This window comes from Lichenostomus cassidix, chromosome 3 (genome assembly GCF_008360975.1).
Source record: "Lichenostomus cassidix isolate B80296 chromosome 3, HeHo_3.0, whole genome shotgun sequence".
NCBI classification, from domain to species: Eukaryota; Metazoa; Chordata; class Aves; order Passeriformes; family Meliphagidae; genus Lichenostomus; species Lichenostomus cassidix.
Genome location: NC_139483.1, coordinates 16,770,448 through 16,795,383, shown reverse-complemented (window position 1 = coordinate 16,795,383; position 24,936 = coordinate 16,770,448). Strand labels below are relative to the sequence as shown.

The following is a 24,936-nucleotide window of genomic DNA, read 5'->3' as shown; positions in this document are numbered from 1 at the left end:
CCTCACAAAATCTACACTATTGTGTAAAATGTTGTTGTGTTTGTCAAACAAAATGTTACATGATAAACTACTGAAGAAGACTCAAACATTCCTCTAGAGCCAGTATTTAATATTCCAGTTACATACTGAGAAAAAGCTAACAGTCAAAATATTAAGTTAGGTGAGAACTGGAGACAATCATTGAAGACAATTTATTTGATTTAAATTTTGCCTACAAGGTCTCAAATAAGAATTTCAGAGATAAGGCTAAATAAATGTAGGCTTTTACAGCAGATGTTTGCATTTCTAAGTAATACTGCAAGAAGTACAAGTTCATTGTTCAGATGCACTAAAAGACGGTACCTAACCACAGACATATTTTCTTCAACTGCAGAGATCCTGAAGTGGTTTAGTCTTAGGATGAGTTTTTAACAGCACCCTTACAGTGCAACAGGGCAACACAACTCTGATGGGACATGGTGGTACTAAGGTATTGACAGTCTCCTTGAATGTAAAGCTGTATTTATTGCTGAAGGTAAACTGGCTCAAAAAAAAACCCAACAACCCAAACAAACAAAACAAAAACAAACAAACAAAAAACCACCCACAACCCCAAAACCAACACACTGCACCCACCAAAGGAAAGAAAGATTAAAATGAAACATTAATCAACTTCCCCAACCACTTAAGCAGAAAACTTATTTCAGAATAGTTTACAAATACAGTTTGGTGGTAGCCAGGCTGACTGATACCTAAAAAACTACTTCTTACCTAAAGCTAGAGAAAGTTCTGTTTTACATAGTGTCTACACCCTTTCCATTTTCTAGTCCATACCTAGTCCACTTTCTTTTACTACAAGAGGCTGCCTAGTCTGTACTTAAAGACTATCAAGCAGCACTGAACAACCACACAGTCTCATTTCCTGTCTTATGGTAAAGGAGGATAAAATGTACATACATATATATATATCTGTAATTGGTTTCCTTGGGTATGTCTATACTTACTTGTTTATAGGGAAACACATGTGTGTTCTGCTCCTGCTTTCAGCTGACCAGGAACTGCCTAGTTGCCCCTGGAAGAACACTGAACCCAAGGTAAAAAGCCCCACCCACAAAAGAAGACTCTTTTCCTTGAAGTCTAGAGGGACGCAAGCAAGCCCTTACACAGACACATGCACCTACAGGAAGAGTGTTTCATTATTATTTAGCCATATTGTTGTAAGGTAATGTTTTTACTCAGAGCAGCAACTCGCTCTAGGAGGTGAGGCTGCATCCATAACTCACACAAAGAGGCACACTGTGTCCCAGGAAAGTCTTTTCAGCATATTTCATTTCAAAGTAATACTCTATGGAACAATAGCTCTCGCATTTTACAGCTTAAGAAAAGCAGCCAAGGTTTTGTAGACATGAAAATCAAGCAGGATAATGCTGGAGCACCGAGTTTTCATATTAAGATGCCTTTAGGTTCCTAGAAGGGGCGATACAGAGTTGATAGAGCTGCTGCAGACACATCCCAATATTGGATTATGCTATTCACAACCCTGTAGGATCAGAGTGCTCCCACAAAAATCCTCTTCACTTAACTAGTGAAACATAGAACTCAGCAAGTTTGACTTCACACAGAGCAAAGCTACATTACATAAACTGGCTGTAGAAGGAAATAGCAGCAGTCTTGAAACAAGAAACCAGAACCAGTTGTCTTAACAGTTTCTGGTTTTGGTAATTAGATATTACTGAAGCTCAAAGGTTTTTATCTTTTTTGAAGTGTTCCATTACAAATTGTTCTGTTCAGCACAGAACACCTGAATTCTGTCACTCACATATTGAAATAAAGCATCGAAAAGTTTCCTGTTATTGTATTTACACAAGCTCAAAATTATAGAGTAGAACACTAAATAGCTACCTTTTTATTCCTTGTACATGCAGTGAAAGATTTAATCCTCAACAAAGAAAACAAAAAGAACCCACCAACAAACGAACAAAAAAGCCTTACAAAGGAAACCCCAATACACCCAACTAGGCCAAAGGCATTCAAAACAAAAAATCACCATTCCCAAGAGCATCAATTCTCTACTATCAAAATCTCTGGCACAATAAGATGAAATCTTTCACCTTCACTCCCAGTATTGTCTCACTCACATCTCTCACTCTTACCAACTGAGTTTTAGTTAAACATTTTGCCTCTTAGTGCAACTGAAGCAGGCTTAACCAAAACGGTTTAGTTCCAACTTCAAATGGGAAACTTGTCAGTGTTCTATCATTTAAGTAGCACAGGACTTAAATTGTCTAAGCTATTAGACTACTGTTACTTCTGTCAGCTTCATCAAAATTTGGCTTCCACTGTCTAATTCACCTCAATATGCCCAAGCATGGCAGCCCATACAGAACACCACAAACTGAACTCAGACCCCTGCAACAGGTAGGTATAATAGGATAAGGACAGAATGGAAGCCTTTCTTTTCAAGTGGATTTTTAGGTACTTTTTTGGGGGGCTTTTTTGAATTACAGTAGCCGTGAGTACCTATGTATGTGTATATATTCCAAGTATGCAAGTTTAGGAAGCACTGCTTCAGTGAAAAAAAGTGAACCAACAAACCAAAAACCCAAATTATGGACAAACTTTTATGTCGGCAAATAGATTCAGATGGGGGAAGATTTAAATTCAGGTTTGTTGCATGTAGTATCTTTTAGCTCTGGCTCTACTTAGTCTGACTTCAGTAAATCACACTTATCACAGTGATCTTCAATGTTCCTGGGGTTTGATTAGTAATATCAACTAATTGCACAACATCCAATACTACTTATGGACTTGTTTAAAGGTTAAATATCTTTGAGTTAGTCTGATTTTAAGGCTCACTTCTGAAAGAGGGAAGCCACAATACCAGTATGTGACCATTTCCAATAGCTCTTAAACTGGGCAACAGTCAAACACCTGCGCACAGGGCTGCTGAAAATATGCAATGCAGCAAAATTGTAAGCTAAAAGGATACTTGAATACTTGACACTTGAATGAAGGGCCAAAGATAGCAATTTTAAAACCTTAAGATGGATAGAGTGAAGTACTATGGAAGTTTGCATCTTTAAAAACTGATTCCAAGTAAAGCAAGAATGCAAGTCAAAGCAGCCGAGTTCAGAAATTTTCTACAAGTTTATCAGTTCTTAACTTCCTCAGATGAGCTAACCTTAACACGGAAACAATTCCTCTGTAAACCCAAGTGTTGGCCTGTTACATGGAAAAACATATAAGGTTATCCCATACAGCCCTTATGCTCTAGCCCTCATTCCCTTAATCCACCATGCACAGCACAGCACTTCCCCATAAAAGCTACATTGAATTTTTAGGTCCTTAGCCAAGTTTTGCTGGATGAGGAAAAACTGCTCAAGTCATCCATTTGTTAAAAACAAACAACCTTCTGTTTCATATCTATTAAAGTATTGCATTTTGAAGGTTCAGAAGCAGCATCCATTTTGTCACAAAAAGAAGGTCATCCAGACAATCTAAAGAGCCAATACAAAAGTATAAGGGACACTCAATTCTTACAACCTTACAAATCCGAGAAAATAGTTCTTCATATTATTCATGTTATATACTATGTAAATCAGAAAAATCTATTGTACCTTTCTCCTCTGTTTTAACCTTTGTACCTAAAAGCACTTGTGTCCACTATTAAAAGTTACAGCTGAAAGTTGAGTTCATAGAAGCAAGCTTCAGCAGGCTTTCTGCATTCCAGTAACCTTGAAGGCAGAGCCTGGTTAAGCTAACTAATACAGTACTGATTCTCCAGTGAAAAAACACAGCAATCCTGTATTGATGAATAAATAGACTGGCTGTCCAAAATAACAAGAAACAAGCAGCTAAGGATTAACACAGCCGTATCTTCTTTTTACACCAATCTGATTAAAATTTTAAAGCTTCAGTCTGACTCCATTATGCCATATCCAGCCACCAAAATCTCCTCTACACACCTTCTTTACTCCCCACGTCCACTGCTCATTTAACAAGAACTGCTTTCTCCCAGTAAAATCCTGTTAAACCAGCTCAGAATAGTTTTCACATTTCTGCTAACAACCAGATTATTTTAAAAGACCAAGAAAATATATTGTTGCCCATCTTAGAAGTCAGGAAGGTTTCTTACCTACTACAAACGTGATCTATTAGCAGCGAGACAGAATCTAGATTGCTGTCTAGTTTTGTGTTGTGATATAGGCACCGGTCCCGTTGGAGTTCCACAGCCTGGCGGAGCAGGTTCTGTAAACGCCTCGGAGGAAGCATCACTGATGGGGGTAGGTAGGCTTCAGAGGAGTTAGTAAGAAAAAACAAACAAGTGAAGAAAAAAAGGACTTATCAAAAACAAGTTACAAGTACGAGCATACTTTGATTTGAGTGGTTTTGGAAGAGATGTTAGTAAATAATAGCACACAGCTTGTCAAATTTACAGTTATACACCTGGAATCAGAGGCATGAACTTCTGGAAAGCAGAGCTGCATGCAAGGTATTTGTTGTTACAGGTTATGTTGTCCTGGCCAACAAGCACCATTTACATAAGCTAACTCAAAACTCAGTATTTAACAAAATCTATAGCATTGTAAAACAGTATCAGCTGTGATCATTTAAGGAATTATCTATCAGCAGCATAAGAATAAAGCATACCATGGTTTCATAACTCTGGCACATAGTACTACAACAGCCACAAGAGAGGAGAAACCATAATTCTGAGCACAGTATGAGACCACTATCAACCAGTACCAGTATCACTAGTGGTTATAGGCCACCCTTAGTTTCCACCACTCATTATGGCTGGCATTTATAGCACACACCAACCCCTCCCTAAACCACACATTTAATCACCAAGTTATATCACTACTGCATGCAGCAGAGCTAAGAAATAATCAGAGACAGCAAAAGGTTAGGTACAGAAGACCGAAGGGTAAAGGTATCTAAAGGCATCCCCACAAAGAAAGAAATACAAAAAACCAACCAAGCAGCAAACACAGGTAAAGTCCATTCCCTGGGATGTGGAAGTTATACCAGATTTACAGAGGTGAGAAGAAATTCCAAGCACTAGAACATCTTACTCTGGAGTTTGTCCAAAAGTTTAGATCTGGAAGCTGTTCCTTTCCCTTCCCACTCTGCTTTTGCACGCAAGTCTTCTGCATGGCTACACATCAGGTACCTGTTTCAAAAGTGCACATACACCAACAGACCAAGTCTTTTTGGAATCATTCTTTTCACTTTTAAGCACGATACAGATTACGTTCTTAATGAACTGGGAACAGGTGACTTAAGCTTGAGACCGACAGAGAAAAAGGCAGGGAACTATTTCACACAAACACACATCTTCTGAATAAATGTCTGCAAACTGCCCATAGAAAAAGAAAACAAAACACAAGCAATTTTAGGGAAGGTAAAAATGTCTTATTTTCATCTAAAAACAAACCAGACTGTATTCACCTACTCAATTCAATTACAAGGTAACTGGCTAATAATTCTCAAAATCAGATGACCATTCATATGACTGCATTAATTCGGGTTCTACTAGTACAAAAGTAAATCATCATCAGGTCGTTTTCAAGCATCCAAAACAAAATACTGTCTACTGAATAGTATTCTTTACTCAGCATTTTATCACATCTCACTACAGCTTATTAATCACTAGGATAGTACCTTTAATACAGCTTGAGTCTTCACAGCACCAGCTATCAAAAGCTACAGAATTCTTTAAAAAACTTCTCTGCAAGAGCTCGAAAAGTCCAAACTTACCCACTGAGGACATGAATGCGTTCTGTATTATATTTCAGAGGCGTCAGTTCACAGCGTAGAACCTGAAGTGCCTCCAGGACCTTGCCATCCTCCAGGTATTCCAGGTACTTCTGCTGCAGCAGCAAAAACTTCATCCTCTGACATGACAGAAAGCAGCAGTCAGGGGAAAAAGGTTGACTGAAGTTTCAGAAAACGTTTGAGCCTAAACAGAACAGTAGAAACCATTCTACTATGCCCTTCAGAAATACAGCTCTAAGTAATGTTTCATTACTCAATTTCTTTTGTTGGGTTTTCAACAACATTGCAGTAATTAAGCTATCCATGAATTTCCTCCCTGCTTGATGGGGCTCCAAGTACACTTCTATCTCATTCCTCAGATCCCCCCTGCAACTGGTCTCATTTTCACCTGCTCTCTCTTTAGCCATCATTCTTCAAACCCTGCATTAGACAGGCTTTCCAGTGTAACATTCTATCAAGAAAAGGGCCCCAAATCAGCTATTCACACATTTAAGACTGCATGACAGCACAGAACACAACAGGACAACTCAACAAGTTCTCACATCACTTACATAGAAGTTGACACAGATTGTTTGCATAGCTGCATAACATAAAAGAGTAATAAACTGACACAGCCTGAGGTTTTGGGGTTTTTTTGTAGTTCCGTGTTAACTTGTTTTCTTTGGGTGCTGTTGTAAGGATTACAGAAAAAAATAGTTTCCTATATTTAGGAGTCACTTCAGCTCTCTGAATTAAGTGCTGTTATTTCATAGTGTTCCTTGCACCTTGTACAGTTTTTGGTTGTTTCCTTTAAAAAAAAAATCGAGCCTGCTATTTTAACAACAAAAATCTGTGGATTAAAAAAAAAGGTAAATTAGACATTAAGTTACTATATTAAAAAAACCCAAAGTCCTAGAAATTTCTAATACTAATTCAGTAGAAACACTGTTTGGTTGTTTCTGGATGAAACTAACTATCTTGTGTTTGTACATGTTCTTTACTGCCAGCAGTTATCAGACAGAAATGACATTTCTGGTCCACAAAACTCACCAGGTTAAAGAGGAAAATGTATGTGCTTAGACATATTGGTGAGAAACAGACTGAAGATAAAGTGTAGCAAATTACATTTGCTTTTCTAAAGAATACACCACCAGTTCAATTACCAGTTTCCTTTGCTTTCATCAGACCTCAGGCACCTCCTCACTATTTTCATGCTCATATTTGGTCAATGTTTACTTAGTTTCAAACATACTGCCAGCCTCCTTAAGTAGAGGGATAATAGGGAAGTTTAAAATGTTCCTGTCCTACTAAAGCTCATATGAAAGTTTAAGGCTTACTAGATGTTAAATCCAAAGTTGAAACACAGCATTTTCATTTCCAGAGACACTCAGTCCTTCAAAAGAATGAAGTTTCCACAATACAGTGCTATTAACTTACCACACAGCTTTGTGAAGCATAAAACATGACACAGTAAAGATGATTTATGTTCAAACTTGTCTGCCTGTAGTGCTCTGCTGTCCTGTATCTGACAGGCAAACCTGTATTGCACTCCCAATCCAGCTCTTTAGTTTATATGAATTTAGAATTATTAGACCATTACTGTACAGTTCTTCCAGGTGAGACAACTTTTTCCGAAGTTCTGACATATGAAAAACCAAATGAAAGATATCCCAATTATTTACAACCCCAGTGGTTGGCTCCATGCAGCAGGCCAGCAGACCTCACGCTGTTTGCTTATACAGCAGCAGCAGGAGGGATAAGAGCTTCCTCCACCAGCTGTGCACATGCCCACTAGGATACATGGAGATGCTCAGGTAGCAGTCACACACTATATTTCACTGCTCCTGCTCACCTCACACTGATGATCACCGGCGGATTAAAAAACAGCCTGATATTTCCAGTTTGTAATAAAAACTATAATCCCTCTGTATCTTCCTTCTCCATTCACCGTATATAGTATTTACTAAATTTATATCACATTTCCATTAAATGTGATAACCTTACTTTTCTCCCTCCCTTCTTTTAGGACTTGGCACATTAATTTCATTTTGTTAGGGGAAAAAGTAAAAAGAGCAGAAAAACTGTATAACATCAGTTTTATAACATCAGTCCCAACAATTCCATGAAAACATTACAAGAACACTACCACTCAGAATGCCGTTGCCAAAGAGGTATAATTTCAGCTCTGGGTTAGAAAGAACAGTTCAAAAAAAAAAAAAAGTCATCAGTGCCATGTGTAACTTAAGCATATCAGGAATAACAAAGCATCCAGAACAACAAAGTATCATACATTTCACGCAGCAATCTACTGTTCCTATAATGGAGAATTAGAATAAAAGATAAGCAGTTTGAAATAGTAACTTATCGATAGCAAAGGGCAAGGACTAAAGTCTTGACGGGGAAATTAAATTGATTTGCTAAGCTATTTTGATAGCTGCTCCAAAACTTGCCCTACAGCATGCTCAAACAATGCCATGAACTTCCTTAAGGCAAAAGTCACACTCCAGTAACATCACATTGCAGGTCACTTCTTAATGCTGGGACACTCACTGTCTCCTACTTCTCATTTTTGCGCAATTAGTGACTTTGCTGACAAATAGATTTCTCTCAACTTCTTTATACCCTCCTAACAGTGCTTCTAATTTCTTCCAACACCACCTTCTATGACACCCAAGGCCATTTTGGGTACACCATCTCTTTCACAGCCTGAACAACTTCTTCTAGAAGGGAAGAGAACTGTTTATAATATTGGCAACTCTAACATAAAAGCACAAATTCCACTGTTTAAGTAACTTATTCTTTCTCCATATTCTTTAGCTGCCTTACAAAGAAGGAAAATCAAAATTATCATAATTGAAACCATACCAAAGTAACACAAGTGCCTGGGATTTGTTATCATCTCAGTGTTTGCAAAGGAAATTCAAGATCATTACACTCATTACTCTTGAGCAATTTAAAATTCAGACACCACCATTCCTAAGCTTATAGCCAAGTGTTCACCCTGAAGGACCCCTGGAAGAGTCCAATACAAGTCTCAGCACTGCAGTCTGGCTGGTTTTGTTTCGTTATTACTACCTCATCCTGTATTTCACCTCTATAAAAAGGATGAGGATAAAGTGCATTACTTTGTTGTTTCTACAAGCTATTATTTAAGTGTAAATTGAACTGGGATTACCCTGGGGCAAAACTAAGAGTTAACATATTTACAGGTTTTTGTTTGTTTGTTTGAGTGTATGCACTATTAGCATTTTTCTTTCTCCAAACTAAAGCCTTCCATTACTAATATGAATGCCTAGTACTCCACTCCTTCCTTGTGCTAATTTTTAGTAGGAAAGCCCCTTCCAGAATCCTAAATTCTAGGAACCATAATTCACCAGCACTCTGTAACCAAAGGTGAAAACCTGAGCAAACAAAACTGTGAAAGGAACAGGACAAACATACTACCACAGACAAGAAATTGGGCCACTCTGATCAGTAACTGTAACTAGCAGTGAATCTTCAGAAGTTTAATGAGTAAAATGCAAAATAACCTAATTTAGATTTTGGTGTTTCTTTCAACCTGCGTATCTTAACAAGCTCCACAACAGTTTTATTAATGTACTAGGAGTTCAAAATAAGCAAACATTGCTGGAACTACTGTTGTTTGAAATGAAATAGGTAACTAAAATACATGGTGAAATTATCAGCTGATGTTTCAAAACAAACTCTACGCAGTAGCTATCTACTTACAGCCTGCAGAACTAAGACCTCAGTTTTCTTTATCTTGTAGTCTTTTACTTTGATAGTTTTGTAAAACACTGATGAAAGCACTTAAAAACAATCCACAACTTAAATGCCCTGATATGCAAAGGGGAGAAAATATCCTGGTCTATAGAATTCAGCAAAGAATTAAATGAGGCTTCAACCATACCAAGTCCTGCCACATAGGGAGTAATTAACTCCAATAGGGAACTGCCCTTAATGCTGGCAGCAAGAGGGACACCATGCAGGCAGGTGGAGCACTTTGCTCAAATGATAATATTTAACTCACTTTTTAGATTACATTGCCTGCTGCAGGCTGTATACGTCTAGAATAAGTAAAGAGAACAATCTGAAGGTAATTTCTAGATGACTGCAGAGGAATAATCTCCAGGTTTCTTCCTATGTTCACATAAATACCCAAGACAGATGCCATAATATGCCTGAGTAGCCCAAAAATAAGCAAAACCTCAGGCTGGCTTGAAGTTGGTGTTTTCTAACTGTTACTCAAGGAAAAACATCATGCTTGATCCAATTATAAAGTCCTTCTACAGATTGTCTAAGACAGCTGTATCTTATATGCTGGAAAAGTAAATATGACTAATCACATACTGTATAGCACTCAGTTGTGTTGACACAAATAGAAATAGCAAACCGTCCTGTGTGCTGCCACACCCTCCCCCCAATATCAACACACTGTATCAAAGCTTTAAAAATTGAGATCAGCCATTTCATATTTAGTGTTTTCACCTGTAGAATTTGAAGCACTTTGCAGAAATCAGGAAATTAAACTTGAGCAGAATTTTTAAAATACATATGCATCTCCCCTCACTGACCAGATATTTCAAGAACAGCTACGTATCCTTGGGTGTTTTGTCCAGGTCATATTAACTATAAGGAAAAAAAACCAACAAACCCACCCAAACCACAAACCAAAAACAAACCACAAAACACACACCCTACTTAAATACTCTCTGTCATCTAAATTTTTAGGTACCCAATCTTCTTGTATGTTCACATTTTTAAAACATCTAGTCACACGGTGTGAGTCACAAATCAGGAAACTCAAAATCCAATTTTCTATTTTTAAAGAGTTACCTGCAGCAGCACCTTGTTTGGACTTTTCCTGATCAAGACATTTATCACCTCCATTAGCTCTGACTTTACTGCAGCTGGGAAAACCTACAGAGCATAAAGCATCCCTCCTTACCTGTAATGATCTTTCACTAGCTTCCCAGCTGCTGACAACACTAATACCCACCCAGAATCTCAACCATGTGCACAAAAGCTGGCCAGGGAGGGAGGAGGAGACAGTGTGCTCGCAATGGGACACACACAAGCTCAACTTGCCCTTGCAAATAATGCTGTCTTACTAACACACATGTAAGACATTCAAAACTGTTACCTATTTTAAATTATACCAAGTTTATATAAAGGAGAACAACTTTAAAAAGAAAACAGTTAATATTGGTTCAGGTAAAGTTCAGTCTAAACCAAGTATTTTTACTGCACCAAGTTTTATGGAACCAGTTAAGACATCAACATTAGAGAATGCTTGCAGAGCCCTTCAGAACAACAGAAGGAAAACATCCCCTTTTTCCCAAGCTGAGTTCTCCAAAATGCTGACACTCACTTAAACCTCTTCACTCACTGACATGCAAAACACTTTAATACTACAGACAAACTTCATAACTTCAGAAGTCAGAAACATGAGAAAATTTGTTTCAAATGACCATTCCTATTCTTGTACAGCAGTTCCATACTTCCAGTCTGCACAAACTATTGAAAGCTGTATGCAATATTCTAAACACCTTCAAGTCTTTGAGAAAAGAGAAAGTGAACTACTGGTCTGATTAAGAAGTGCTAAGCTTTGACCAAATTAATAGAACCAAATGTCAACTTCTGTCAAGTACCCTCTGATGTTTTGTTAAACATCTGTTTTTCCTACTTCACTTCCTGTTCTCTCTTTCTCTCCCTCCCCCACCAGACAGGAAATTGTCTTGACAACAAATGAATCAGCTAGAAGTGGAACTAAGCAGCCATCAGCTGATTCCTCATTGTTTACAGTCACAGACACTTCAAAAAGCCTTGCTACTATTCTCTTCCTTAAGTGACCATAGCTGTTTTAACTTGATCTCATTAAAATAAACCTTTAAACACAACAGAACAACCTGTTTCAAGAGTCAAGCAATGATTTTCATCTTGAGGTACAAAAATCAAACCAAGAAACACTTTACTCAAAGCAACTGAAATCATAACAACACATATTGTAGTTGTCAAGTCACAGGATACACCAACCTTCTATTTCTAGGTTTATCTTTTTTTAAAAAAAGCCACCCAAAGAGAAAAAGCTCTAAATAAAATCCCAAACAGCAATACAAATGCATTTGCTCTTTAAAAGCCATCTGGAAAAGCAACAGTATTGTTCCTGGTCTATAGCAGCCTCTATATTCTTGTAATGTGTGATTACAATGCCAACTGCACATTAGTATTACTGCATTTTATTTCTAAACTTCCCTTCCCTCAAGAAAACCTAACTCCTATAAACACAGATTGTGAGAAGTATTTCAAGGTTGAAATTAGTATTCAACATAGGCAGTTTCTACAGAAACTGACCTATTTTAGGACTGTGACAGGATTTATATTTTATCAGTTAGGTATGTTTAATAGAGTTTAAACATTCAGTACACCAAATCTTAGCCTCAATACTTTTGGGCTGTCTATCTCACATTCTACAACAGAATAAAGGAAGTTCAGATTAGTATGATGTTTGAGATAGCATGCAAGCAGCTTAAAGTAAACAAAAAAAAAAAACCAAAAAACCAAAACCAAAGAACTATGGACAACCAGCTCCATAGGGAAAGATTACACCACTACAATTAGTCCAACTACACAGCTCTGAAAGAGTTCAAGTGTGCCTCTTACCACAATTGCATGCGGAGAATGCACTAAGGCCTTAAGTTCATTCAGGTCGTTCTCAGCCTGCAGAAATTGGCATAAGAAAAAAAAAAGTACATAAGGAGGGAGAATTTTGAATTGTCTCACAGATACTATAAATTTCAACAGTGGTTAATACAGTCCTATAAGCCCTACGTTACCTTATCCCATTCTCCTTCCATGACATGATTGCGGAATTTGGTAGCTGAAGGATGTTCTAAACGACATCCTGACTCTTGCATGAGGAGATCAACAGTCTGGCTGCAGGAGAGATACAGTGTAAAAAAACCCGACCAGTTTTACCCTCACAAATACACCGCCTGCTATGATAACAGTTTACCATACTTTAAAGTAACTTTAATAAAACAAGAATACTACGACCAGATTCAGATGCTTGTTCAAAAAGATGATCTCAGTGGCCTGAGACATGTAAACAGCTACCTCTACCTAAAGCAAGTTGTCAAGGAGCTTGAAAGCTTCGCTGAAGTACCATAAAGTATGTGACTTACCAGCCACCACAAGCAGCCATCCCTGCACAGAAGATAAACTTCATGAAGGAAGGTAGAGTCTATAAAACTGTTAGCTACTGGCTGCCATCCCCTGCCCCCTCCCTACCTCCCCCCTAAAAGAACAAGGAGAGCTACAACATCTGGCACAGGCCTAATTTTTTCTCCTTCATCACTTCTTAAAAGACTGGCTCCTTAAAAAAAAATAAACAAACCCAGGAACCTGTAGCCCTCCCCTTTTATACTAAAAATAGCTTATTTACTGTGGTGTCGTCTATGAATAGTCACGAGTTGTCTGCTGCTGTAAACTTGCCTCTTGTGTCAGAGGCAATTTATTTTATGGAACATATGCTTTATAGTTGACCCATTCTGCAGTGTTTTGAAAACTTCTTTTGTGGTAGCTACATAAGCACTTTACAGGACTTCTCTAGCCTCCTTCCAAAATTATGACATGCTGGCTAGCTTTAGCTTTACTCATAAAGTGTAATGATTACATACTTAAGACTTCCCCTACTCCACTGGGAAATTATTTTCTCTATTCTGATTTTAACAAAAGGCCAACATACTCATTTCTTGTTTATGAGTAAGATTATTAGCAAAAACACGTGTCCAGCACAAATCTACAGAGGCCTTCACCATTTAGAGGGCCAAAGGTTTCCAGACTGAAACCAAACAGCCTGTTTAAGTGGCAGTTTACTCTGTGTCGCTTCCTCCGAGCTGACAAGCCAAATCTTGGAGCTCATCTGCGAAAAGCCGCCCCCCCACGCCCAGCTGCGGGCTCCATTATGTTTACCAGATAACTTCTCCCTCACTAACACATTTGTATTGATCTACCCTTATCGGTGTGCAACTCGACTTCCATATTGCCATCCCTGGCAGGGGAAGCTCCTGTCCTGTCCCTTGGCTAGACAGCGGCCCAGGCTTGGAAAACACATCTCCGGCTCCATTTTTCAGGGAGCGGGCCTGCCCCACCGCTCTGCTCGCCCCCGGGCACTGCTCTCCCCTCGCTGGAGACACAGGGCAGCGACCGGGCAGTGCCGGCCACCCACCCCCGCCGCCGGGGGTCCCTTCCTCTCCCCTCCTCCCCTCTCGGGCTGCCCATCCTCCCCGGGGCCCGCGCCGGACCCTCCCCGCGGCCGGAGCGGGGCACGGCGGGGCGAATGTGCGGGGCGGCCCCGGCCCGGGGGGACCCTCCGCTCAGGGCGCCGCAGCCAAGGAAGGACGGAAGGAGCCTCCCCCCGCCCCGGCAGCGTTACCACTCGCCCACCGCGGCCACTTACTTGAGCCCCAGCCCGTGGAGGTGCTGCCCGATCAGCCGGATCACGTCCTCGTCGGACTGCGAGAGCCGCTTCTTCTTCTTCAGGGCGCTGCCGCCGCCGCCGCCCCCCAGCTCGGCGGCGGCCGGGCCGGGCCCCCCGGCGGCGGGCACCCCGTTGTTGACACCGAGCCCGCCGGGGCTGCCGCCGCCGGGGCCGCCGCTGTTGGCCGAGGGCAGCAGCCCGTTGGCGTGGGCCAGCTGGTCACCGGCGGCCGTGCCCGCCGAGGCCTCGCCGTTCTGGGCGCCCAGGCAGCCCAGCTCCGGGCCCTGCGGCGGCGGCTGCTGCTGCTGCTGCTGACCCCCTCCCGCCCCGTTGGCCTGCATGGCGCCGCCGGCGATGCCGCCGCTGCTGCTGCTGCTGCCTCTGAGCGGGGCGGCGGCGGGGGCGAGCCCGGCGGGCAGCGAGGGGGACTGGGACGAGGTGAGGCCTGCTCTGCCCGCGGAAGCCCCGGGCTCTCCTGCTCCCTCCACCGCCGCCGCCGGGGAGGCCCGGGCTTTCTTCCGCGGGGGCGGGGAGGCTCCGCCGGTGTCCGAGTCGGAGGAGGAGGAAGCGGAGGCCAGAGTTTCCTCGCCGAGAGCGGCCGTGGTGGGAAGCCGGGGGGGCGAGGAGGGGGAGGCGGCGGGGGCGAGGGGAGGCGGAGCGGGGCCCTGCGCCCGCCGGGGGTCCCGGAGGCAGCGCCGCCGCCCGCTCGGGGCTCCCTCTGGCGATGGCGGCCGCCGCTGCCCTGAGCCCCCGCCCGGCAGCCCCAGGCGCCCGGCCCGCTCCGCTCGCTGCCCGCCGGGTTTGTCTCCTCTCAGCCCAGCTGCACCTAATGGAGTCCGGGCCGGGACGTCACAGGAAATTCCTGCACTGCCCCCTACACACACTTCCGCCGCCCGGGGCCGCGGTGGGCACGGCCCCACGGCTGCCGGGGGGCGGCGGCGGGGCAGCCCCCGGGGGGGACGGGGACGCCGCAACGGCAGCGCCCGGCTGGCCGCCCGCCCGCGCGGGGTCCCGCGGCACTGCGGGGGCCCGGGGCGTCCTGCCCAGGGGGTCCCGGGGGTCCCGGGTGTGTGCCCGCTGTGCGCCCGCGCCTGGCAGCCCTGGGCCGGGACAGGGGACGGGGTGGTCGCGTTCGAGGTGCGATGGGCTGCCCCGACGTGTCCCGGTGGGACCGGCTGTCCCTGGGACACGGTGGAGGTGACCGGGTGGTTTCCGCCCTCAGGTAGTTACCTGGTGCGAGTTGGACCAGGAGAAACGGGTGCGAACTGAGAGAAGCGAAGTTTAGGTTGGGTGTTGGGAAGGAATTCTTTCCTGTGAGGGTGGTGAGACACTGGGCCAGGTTGTCCAGGGAGGTTTGGATGCCCCAGCGCTGGTGGTGGTCAAAGCCAGGTTGGATGGGGCTTCGAGCAACCTGGGATAGTGGGAACTGCCCCAGCCCGTGGCAGGGGGGCTTGGCACTAGGTGGTCTTCAAGGTCCTTTCCAACCCTGATTCTATGTTTAGGATTTTTGAAAACGGGGAAACACTCATTGAAGTTGCATCCTCGTCATGCCCAGGTTGGTTACTGTAAGGTTTCAGACCCACTGCTGGTCTTGTCTTTTGTAGTCACTGCATGCATTGGCACGAAAGAAGGGGGGAAATGGCAGTTTTTTTGTAGATCTCAAAGGAATGTTGAGAATTGGGGCACATTTGTCAGGAAAGGCTGTTGGAAGACACTGGGAATTTTAAGGGTCCCAGTCTGCCCTGTGGTGTCTCCCTGCTAACCCTCCTGTGTGATGGAAGGCAAACTCAAATCCTGAGCCAAGTCTCTGGTAAAGTCATGAGATGAGTGAAATCTTGGTCTTTAAAAATAGCATCTTGAAATAATATGTTTTATGTTATTTGGTTTAGAGCCTAGAATTTTTGTCTTTGGTTTGCTCAAACTTTTCTCCAAAGGGAAATAACAAAACTTTTTTTCCTTAATGAAAGCTGAGGTTAATATCTAATTATCTTCCCCTTCAGAAGCTAAGGTTTTAGGAGTACTGACTTAGGTTAAACCATAACTTTGAACACTAGTGCTTTCTTTTGAGTGGAACTTTGAAGAAGTCCAGCTGAGGGAAACCACAGGCCCAAGACCAGTGGAGAAAACTCCATGAAGGGACAAAATGCATTAAAGGAATGAAACCAGAGAAGGAGATGAGACCTCATGGAGGCCTGGCCAACTGAAGCAGATACCTTGGCCCTCTTTAGAGGCTGCAGAAGATATTTGGCTGATAACAGCCAAAGCACTCTTACGCCAGAGGGAAAGGTTGGAAAGAGCTTTGTCCCTGACCTCTGCCCAGGTGTGGCTGTAGGGTTAAATTCAACATTGGCCTTCCAGAGAGGGGAATGTTGATTTTGTGTGTTTAGCTCACCAACCACTGCTAGAGAGCACAAGGCTTGTTGTTTAGCCACTTCATTACTGTTTATACTCTCTTTTCCATTGTTCTGTGTTTTCAGCATTCTTGAGTTCTTTCTTGCTCCTCCCCAGATGCCATCACTGAGTCTGTAATTCAAAGAATTGGAATTCAAAGATGACAGGAACAGTACAGAGAGCAGTGCAGACCCTGTGAAGGCACCTGAAAGTGAACTTTAAAGATGAAGGCTAGGTTTTCAGGAAGGTGAAGTTGCTCATCATTCTTTCCTGCCCTGTGCCTCATTGTCCAGGAGTGGGGGATGATAAAACCCCCTTCCCTCCTTCTGTTCCTGTCCTCCTTTGTCACCTATAGCTTTCCTAGTCATAGAGATGGTTTTTACTTCTCCTAGGCTTTTCCTAGTCACTGGGAGGGGATCTTGGGAGACAGGTCTGGGGCTGGTGCAGTCACAGGGAAAAGAGAATTGTGAGAGGGGTAATGGCACCATGCTTTGTTAGTTTTTCATCAGCTAAGCCCTGATTTGGATCTGATTGTATTCTGCACCCAGATGAGAGAGGGCAGATTTAATAATCCAAATAAGTGTGCAGCTTTTTGAGCAATTAGAGAACCAACTGGTAAATACAAAACACATCTCACTTGTGACAGATTAACAGATTACTCTATTATAATAACAGAAGTGTGCATTCATCATAGTCAGGCAGCTTCAAAGTTTCCCAAAAGTAGCGAATTAATGCCACAATTCAGCTATAAAAAATTACAAACTTATAAACACCCAGAAGAGGAATTTTGAAGAGAAATTTAGGCAACCTTAAATACAGTTGTAATATCAGCCCTGTTACTGAAACAGAGATGTAATACATAACTATGCAGAATGTGTACAATTCTGACTATACTGTAATTCAAACTACTTCCTATTGTACAGACCCACACCTTTAACAGACAAATGTTGCAGAAACACTTCTTAGTTATTGGACAGTTCAGAAAACTGAAGAGGCTGATCACTCATTGTCAAAAACAACCAATAAAATGGCCAATGTAGAATATGTTAAGCAGGTGGTATCTCTAAGTGTAAGCAAACTGTCTTGGGACATTCTAGACTAAAACCAAATTCTTGAAAAGGAAGAAAAACTTCCATTTTATAGGTCTGGAAAATTAAAAAGGAAAAAAGGGACTCCTTGAATCTATAATTTATAGGCTGACTAGAACCAATAAAACTTGGGCTAATTTAGCTCTTTTTTTTTTTTTTAACTTTTTTCTCCCCCCATTTTGCTTTAGAGGAGGATGGAGCACATAGTCCAGATCTGAATAATAGGAAGGAACTCTCATTAAGGGCCTGGGTTGTTTGATAATAACCGTGTGAGGCTGCTTTGGCAGAGCTGTAATACTACAAAATATTAGAGAAAATCCTCGAGAGACGGCTTGGTAGTCAAAGCTGCATGATGAAGGTAATTGTTTGATTCCCTATCAGGTGTGTATACTTTTCTTCTGTACCAAATTTGAGGTTACTGGAAACAAACCAACTAACAACAAAGAACAAAGGAAGAAAGAATAATTTAGAACAATGGCATTTTCCACGGTACCAGCTAAATAAATGCTTGAACAGGCACCTGGATATGCTTGTAACTTCCAAAAAATGAGATAAGGATGAAAGATAAGTACCTTCTTTAAACAGCATTTCTAGAAATCATTCAGCAGATAGTAGGCAAATTACACTGGTCTGAGATTCTGTCACTTCATGCAGAGGAGGACAGAGGAGGTCAGTATTTTAGTAGAGGGGTGGAATATGGAAGGCCAAAACTTGGCTGGAGTTGCAGCTGAAAGACAATATGAAAGGTAGCAGAAAGGGCTTTTGCAGGTGAATTGTCAGCAAAAGGAAGACAAGGGAAAATGTGGGCCTGCTGCAGAACTGAATGATTGAACTGGCCATAAAGGTCAAGGAAAAGGTTGAGGTACTCAAGGCCTCTTTCACCTTGGACTTGGCTGGAAAAAAACCCTTCCACATCTCCCAAGCTTCTGTGGCTGGTAGCAAGGTTTGGGCAGAGGAGAGAAACTACCTACAGAAAATCCACTCTATCAAAGTGGGCTTATACAAGTCCAGTGGACTAGATGGCACTCGTCTGAGTGTTGAGAGAGCTGGCCAGTTTTGTTTTGTGCTCACACCTTAGGACATTTGAAAGGCCATGGCATTTAGAAAACTGTTGGTGACTGAACGAAGGCAAATGTTACACGTTTAAGTTCAGTTGTGTCTGACCCAATGTCACTGACTTTCAGCTTAGTGAGCAAGGGTAAAGCAGAGTATGCCATTTAAGCTTACCTTTATTAGGGCTGTTGGTAGATTTCCCTGATAACCTTGTAACTGGGGAGATGTGAGTGGTGTGGGCAGACTATGTGTGTGAAAAACTGGCTGTACCACCAGGCTTGAAGGGTAGTGTCTCACTGGTTTGAAGTCTTGACTGATGCCCAGTTAGGAGGGATCAGGGGTCAATACTGGAGCAAGGCTTGTTTGACATGTTCACTGTGCAGGGGGTGGTACAGAATGCTCCCTCAGCAAGTTTTCAGCTGATCCCAATGCCAAGCTGGGCAGATCAGTTAATACACAGGAGGCCACAGCTGTCAGTCAGAATAGGCTTGCCAAGCTGCAGGAGTGGGCCAGTGAGAACCTTGTGCTGGTCAACAGAGATAAGGGCAAAGTCCTGAATGTGGGACAGATTATCCTCATAGGACACTACAGGCTGAGAACCAGCTGTCTTGGAAGAAGCCCAGCAGAGAAGGGCCTGGCCATCCTGGTGGACAAAAGAAATTCCTCATGGGATTTCAACACCTGCAGGGCTGCATTATCCATATACCTAGCAAGTACAAGCTCTGTGTGCAGCACTGGTGAGGCCATGCTGGACACACACTGTCCAGTTTGGGAACAGCCAGTTCAGTACAGGCTGCTGAGGTGGTAGGGGCTGGAGCACGTGCTGGGTGAGGAAGTGGGTTTGGCCACACCAGGATCTAATTACAGTGTGCACCTTCCCACAGGGAATTATAGGGAAGGTGGCACAAGGCTTCTTTCTGAGATGTGCACCAGCAGGATGAGAGACAAAAGTGAGAAGTTGCACCCACAGATATTCCAATTGTGTACAAGAAAACAAAAGTTCAATGTGAGAGTGGTCAAGTAACACAACACTTTCCCAGAGTGGCTGTGGACTTTACATTCATGAAGATAAAACTAGACAGGACAAGGCTTTGAGCAGCTTAGTTTATCTTTGAAGATAGCTGTGGAGGGAGCAGGATGTTGAGCCAGTGACCTGCAAAGTATCTCGCCCAACTTTAATTTTGCTGTGATTATAGATATACTTTCTACAAGAATATAATTGTGTTATGGGTGGAACAGTATTGGTGACTTGGTAATTGCCATGTCTCAGAGGTTACTGATATTATGTCCCAAAGCTTCAGTTCAGCCATCAAGTTGCTTTGTAGCTGAGCTTGTGTGGCAAGGATAAGGGCAGAAGTGCTATCGTTGCAACTTAATTAAATATTAGGTAATCACACAGTGTCTTCTGTCCACCAAACTCATGTGCACACACACTGATGTTGACCTCTGCACTCTCCTGGGCAAGCACAGAGTGGTGTGGTCACACAAATAAATGTCAGAACGTGCTGAGGAGCCCATGTGGTACAGAACGTCCTGTTTAATACAGCATGTGTCATATTTTTGCATGGTCAGTGCAATTTCTCATAGGAAGAGCATATATGGCATGGTTTTCCCTGTATTTCTGTTGCCATAGGTGTCTTTCTGGATGTGCAGGATGCCATGTATTGGGAGAACTGAGACTTTCCTGTAAGAACAGATAAAACATGCATGTGCAAGAGATGTGATGCCAGACTGGTACTTACTGTGCAACTTCTCTGAGCAAGACAACGTTGCATATGCTGTGAATCCGACATGTCAGACTTGCTTTGCATGCATGATTTATCTGTCTGGGACTATCCTAGATATCACCTTGCAAAATTTGTGTATGCATACTGTGATATATCAGTCATTTTCAGATATGTTTGGAAGTTAGGTAGGTTTGGAAAGACAGTAGGCCACCATGTCAGTGCTTCAATGGATTTGCAATGGGCAGAATGGATTTTTCTTTCTTTTTTCTCCACATCTTGATAGGCATAAATGTTCACTTCTGACCACTGTGTGCAGCAGGAGCTGGCAGATATTCCACAGAAAAGCCAATTTTGTTCCATGAAGGTTTCCAAGCTTGCTGTTTCTTGTGGTCTGTGTTCCTTAATACCAGTGTGTCGATTTCACATCCAGGTCTCAGATGGGTTATCAGTGTTTTTATGTGAGATTAGATTTGTCCTTCTATTGTTGCAGTTATTTTACTTTTCCTACTTGAGGGCTGCTCCCCTGCCTTTTACTTCTTGCTGGCTCTCAAGGCAGTTGTTATTTCAGGCTTGCTAATTGTGTCTGCCAACTCCCACAAAGCTCCTAGAGCCTAACCCTGAGTGGGGTAACACACCACCTTCTATTGTCTGTCCTCAGAACTAGGACCTGTCTCTCCCAGAATGACATGTACACTTGGCCTTTCTCTAGGCAACTGCAATGAGCTCTCACACCTGGAACTAAACATTCAAGACCAGGCATGTAGACTGTAGTATCTCATATCCACTCTGGAATGGGCAGAGAGGGGAAATTATTACGTAATCACCAGGAGATTACATCTTAACATTAAGTTTGTGAATAGCTCCTTGGAGCCCTGGGATTACTTACTAATTTTTTCCCCTTCTTAATCAGGAATATACGCTTTTCCAAGTCCGTGTTTAAAAAAGCAAATGAACCAGACCCTCCTTACTTTGGGCAAGAGATTAAAGGCTAGTGTCACAAGAATGTAATTGCACTACTTTTAAAGTGCCCCTCATTTTAAGGGAAATCATTAGTTTTTCTTGTAACTGTACCTTTACTTAAAATACAGTTTTCTGTACAAGCTTCTGCATCCTTTTTGGTGCATAGTATTTACATCAGAAATAAAGAGCCACAATATTAGAGAAAAGATTCCTTTGTGTGGCTCCATATATTGATATAGTAAAAAGTCTTCACTACTTCATCTAATCTGTTTTCTGGTGCATCAGCTCTGGCACTTACTCTCAGACTTAAGACCTCATGAAGTTTCACATAGCTACAATAATAAAGAACCCAAGACACCCCCAATAACCTGGCACAAAAATATTTTTTCTGTGTGCTTGAAAAGGAGTGTTGTTCCAGAACTAGACTGACCTGAGATGCAGGAGTGGGAAAGAGCATTGCACAGTATTGAAGGCTGATTGCTCAGGCTTTCAGAAGGACACTCATGCAAGACACAAGTTCTGTCTGAAGATAACAGCAGGCAGCATGTTAAACCCATGTGATCCAATGACCTTTAAACATTGCATTATGATTTCCAGAAGAGTTTCTTCAGATCTTTTTCCAAAGGCTCCTACTACCAGAGAGTTCATTTGTTTTGTCTTTGACTAATATACTTGGGTTTTTTGTACTAAACCAACCTGATTTCTCAAATTGAAAGTGTAATATTCACCAAATTTTCTATAATACTTGGGGTATTTTTTGAAGAGGGTACAATCTATGTACTTTAGGCAGGGATAGTTTTTTCCTAAGACATGTTTGGAGCAATTAATACACCTTATTTGAATCTTTGCCTCATGAATAATACAATAATTTCAAATACATGCAGATTAAACCTTTATGCTTTTGTGGCTTCTCTCTTAGAGTGCCAAGAGGGTTTCTGAAGCATGGTGTGGTAGGTAGGCTCTACTGGCATTTGTTTGGCTGCATTACTCATCACCAGTTGGGCTAATGGGCAGGACACCCTAGATGCTGTCATTCCTATTTTTATCCATCAGGACAAGATGATACAATACACAATTACATCTGTAGAATTTTCGAGGTAGTTCCTCATATTCTATAAATACAAACACCTTCTTTGTAAGTAACTAATAATTTAATAGCCCTTCTTCAGAGTGCCACATCTGAGAGAGGATCATCTTCTGCTGGATACTCTCATTGCTGGGAGGCATGGTGGGAAGTAGTTCCAGCTGGAAGGAGGAAAGGGGAGTTTTGTAAAATTGGGATCAAAGGCTTGGTCTTTTAAATATTTCAGTGCATACATAGACATGCTTCTGTGGGCAGTACTGTTTACTGCATTTTCACAGTTGGAACCTGTTTTTATGAATTATAACAAATCTGTCACCTAGAAGTAACTAATTATATTGCACACCGTGGCCTCTGAAAACCTCACAATGCATCCTGAAATGAGCTCAAGCTTTCTGTCCTAAAAAACAAAGACTTTTCTCCCTGAAGCTAAAAGAATACCCATGTGTTGTTAGGAGTCCCCTGCCAAAATGTGCAGTGCCAAAGACACAGCTGAACAGAACTAATTTCATTTTGCCAGGAGCATTGACACAAATGCAAAGTAGATAGCTTGATAAATCTGCTTTGCTGTTTTTATTGTAACAACAGTGTTAAGCAGGAAAACCGTGATAACTTTCTTTTTGAAAAACATAGTTCGTGGGATTAATCTCACTTGACTTTGTACATCTCTTAAGTTAAGCAGTTGGCCCATGCTATTTTTCTAGGCTTCCTCTGGAGAGGTGGAGGCAGCCACAAAGGTGATTCATCCCAGATCCTTATCATACCATGGGATGTATAGCTTTCTGCTGTCTTGCAGTGACACTGCAGGAGCTTAGCCCTGCTACATTAGAGTACATCACTAACTAGTAGGTGAGTAGAGTTAAAAGAGGTTTTCCTCTTTTAAAAGAGGAATTCTGGCCTAAATTCTGCCACTGTCATTGTAGATTTGAAAATCAAAGCAGTGTCATATTGGGTGGGAAGTGCCAATGTGCCACTGACAGCCAGAGTGAGCTGTGGCAGTGAAACACTCCTGTGTTACTGGGAGGCTAGCCTGTGGCTCGTGGATTGCAGAGCTGTGCTGTCATATCCCTTCTTGGTCATCTGTCATCATCTGTCCTCAGGGTCATAATGGTTCCTAAGACTCAGCTGTGGGAGGAAACCAGCCAGCCAGGGATGCTCAGGCCAGTGTTGACAGGTCACCTGAAGAAGCAGCAGGTCTCTCAGGACATTGCCAGGAAGGATCTGAGGATGATCTTTGGGGATCTCAGAGGGTCTAGACCTACCACATGTTATCTTGAAGCTGCTCCCAGAGCTCTCTATCCTCTTGATTCTTCAGGGTATGTGTCTTGTGACTCTTGGGCCCAGCCAGAGTCTGTGTGCAGTTCATTAGATAGTAAAGGGTAGTCACTGATGCTCAATTAGTTTTGTTACTTCAAAAGTATGCCCACTATTAAAATTATTCTAGAAATACTATCACAGGAACAAAAAGCAAGATGAAAGTGTAAAAGCCTTACTGATTAAATACAGTAAGCCTTCTGTATATACAAAACTGCCATCAATTTCTCTTTATTCCTACAATCTCTCAGCCCTTAAAAAAAAAAAAAAAAAAGAAGAAGAAGAAGAAATACAGGTATACCATCTTGAAAAGAAGGGCTTTTCAACAAAACTTTAAATTGGCACTTTTGTTCACTAAACCCATGCATTTGTCATATTAATTTTTATATTTTATAAGGTCGCTTGCTCCTTAACAGGTATTGCATGCTTTCTACAGCAATATTTTGATAGCATTGTTTCAACACTGAATAGGGACTTAGGATCATCTACTTCATTATTCCAGAAGCTCAACCATACAGATATCCCCAAATGTCTGGTATGAACACATTATGCTTTCACTGAAATCTTATGAGTTATTTGATGCTAAAACATCCTTAATCTGTCTCCTACACAGAACTGGTATATTACTATATACCTTACTTTTAAAATCTATTAAATATTTATGTTTTTATCAATATTTTTGACAAAATACAAATAATGTTAATGAAATATATTGCAAATATTATGTGAAAAATGAGACTATGCTACTTTACTCACGTTCTAATGTTTGTCATAGGAATAGCAATTTTAGCTATGCCTTTCAATACCTTTAAATGGTTTTTATCATTTTGCCTATAAAACACATATACCTATAAATGTTAATATAAATTGTAAATAATTTAACGTGGATATTTGGGCTGAATTTTTTCAATTACAGATGCTCTGAAGACAGTAAATTGAGACTGATTCACATCGTTAACAACTGCTTCCATGACTTTGTTTTTGAAACAAATCTTGATTAATAAATAGTGCATAGTTATTGCACTATCAGGCATTTTCTAAACAGAATAAAAATAGGATTTTTTTAATGAAACCTTCTACAATGCTCAACGAGCTGAATTTTAC

General features: G+C 41.9%; 2 protein-coding genes across 10 annotated transcripts in view; one reads left to right on the top strand and one right to left on the bottom strand.

The window, feature by feature from the left end:
* Positions 1-14,559, bottom strand: part of WDR26 (WD repeat domain 26) — a 31,524-nt gene extending 16,965 nt beyond the window's left edge. The window contains exons 1-6 of the mRNA XM_085054699.1: positions 14,198-14,559; positions 12,573-12,672; positions 12,400-12,456; positions 5,740-5,876; positions 5,055-5,152; positions 4,115-4,271 (exon numbers count right to left, since the gene is read on the bottom strand). Of these exons, the coding sequence (XP_084910825.1) occupies positions 4,115-4,271; positions 5,055-5,152; positions 5,740-5,876; positions 12,400-12,456; positions 12,573-12,672; positions 14,198-14,559 (911 nt within the window). The remainder of the gene's footprint in view (positions 1-4,114; positions 4,272-5,054; positions 5,153-5,739; positions 5,877-12,399; positions 12,457-12,572; positions 12,673-14,197) is intronic.
* Positions 14,558-24,936, top strand: part of LOC146439171 (uncharacterized) — a 31,725-nt gene continuing 21,346 nt past the window's right edge. For 7 of the 9 annotated variants that reach the window (XR_014850692.1, XR_014850691.1, XR_014850690.1 and 4 more), the window contains exon 1: positions 14,558-15,440. Coding sequence is in view for 6 of the 9 variants with exons in the window: in XM_085054703.1 (XP_084910829.1) it covers positions 14,558-15,440 (883 nt within the window). In the remaining 3 variants the exon portion in view is untranslated. Of the gene's footprint in view, positions 15,452-15,720; positions 24,100-24,936 lie in introns of those variants that run through there. The other 2 variants (XM_085054701.1, XM_085054706.1) reach the window with 2 other exon arrangements.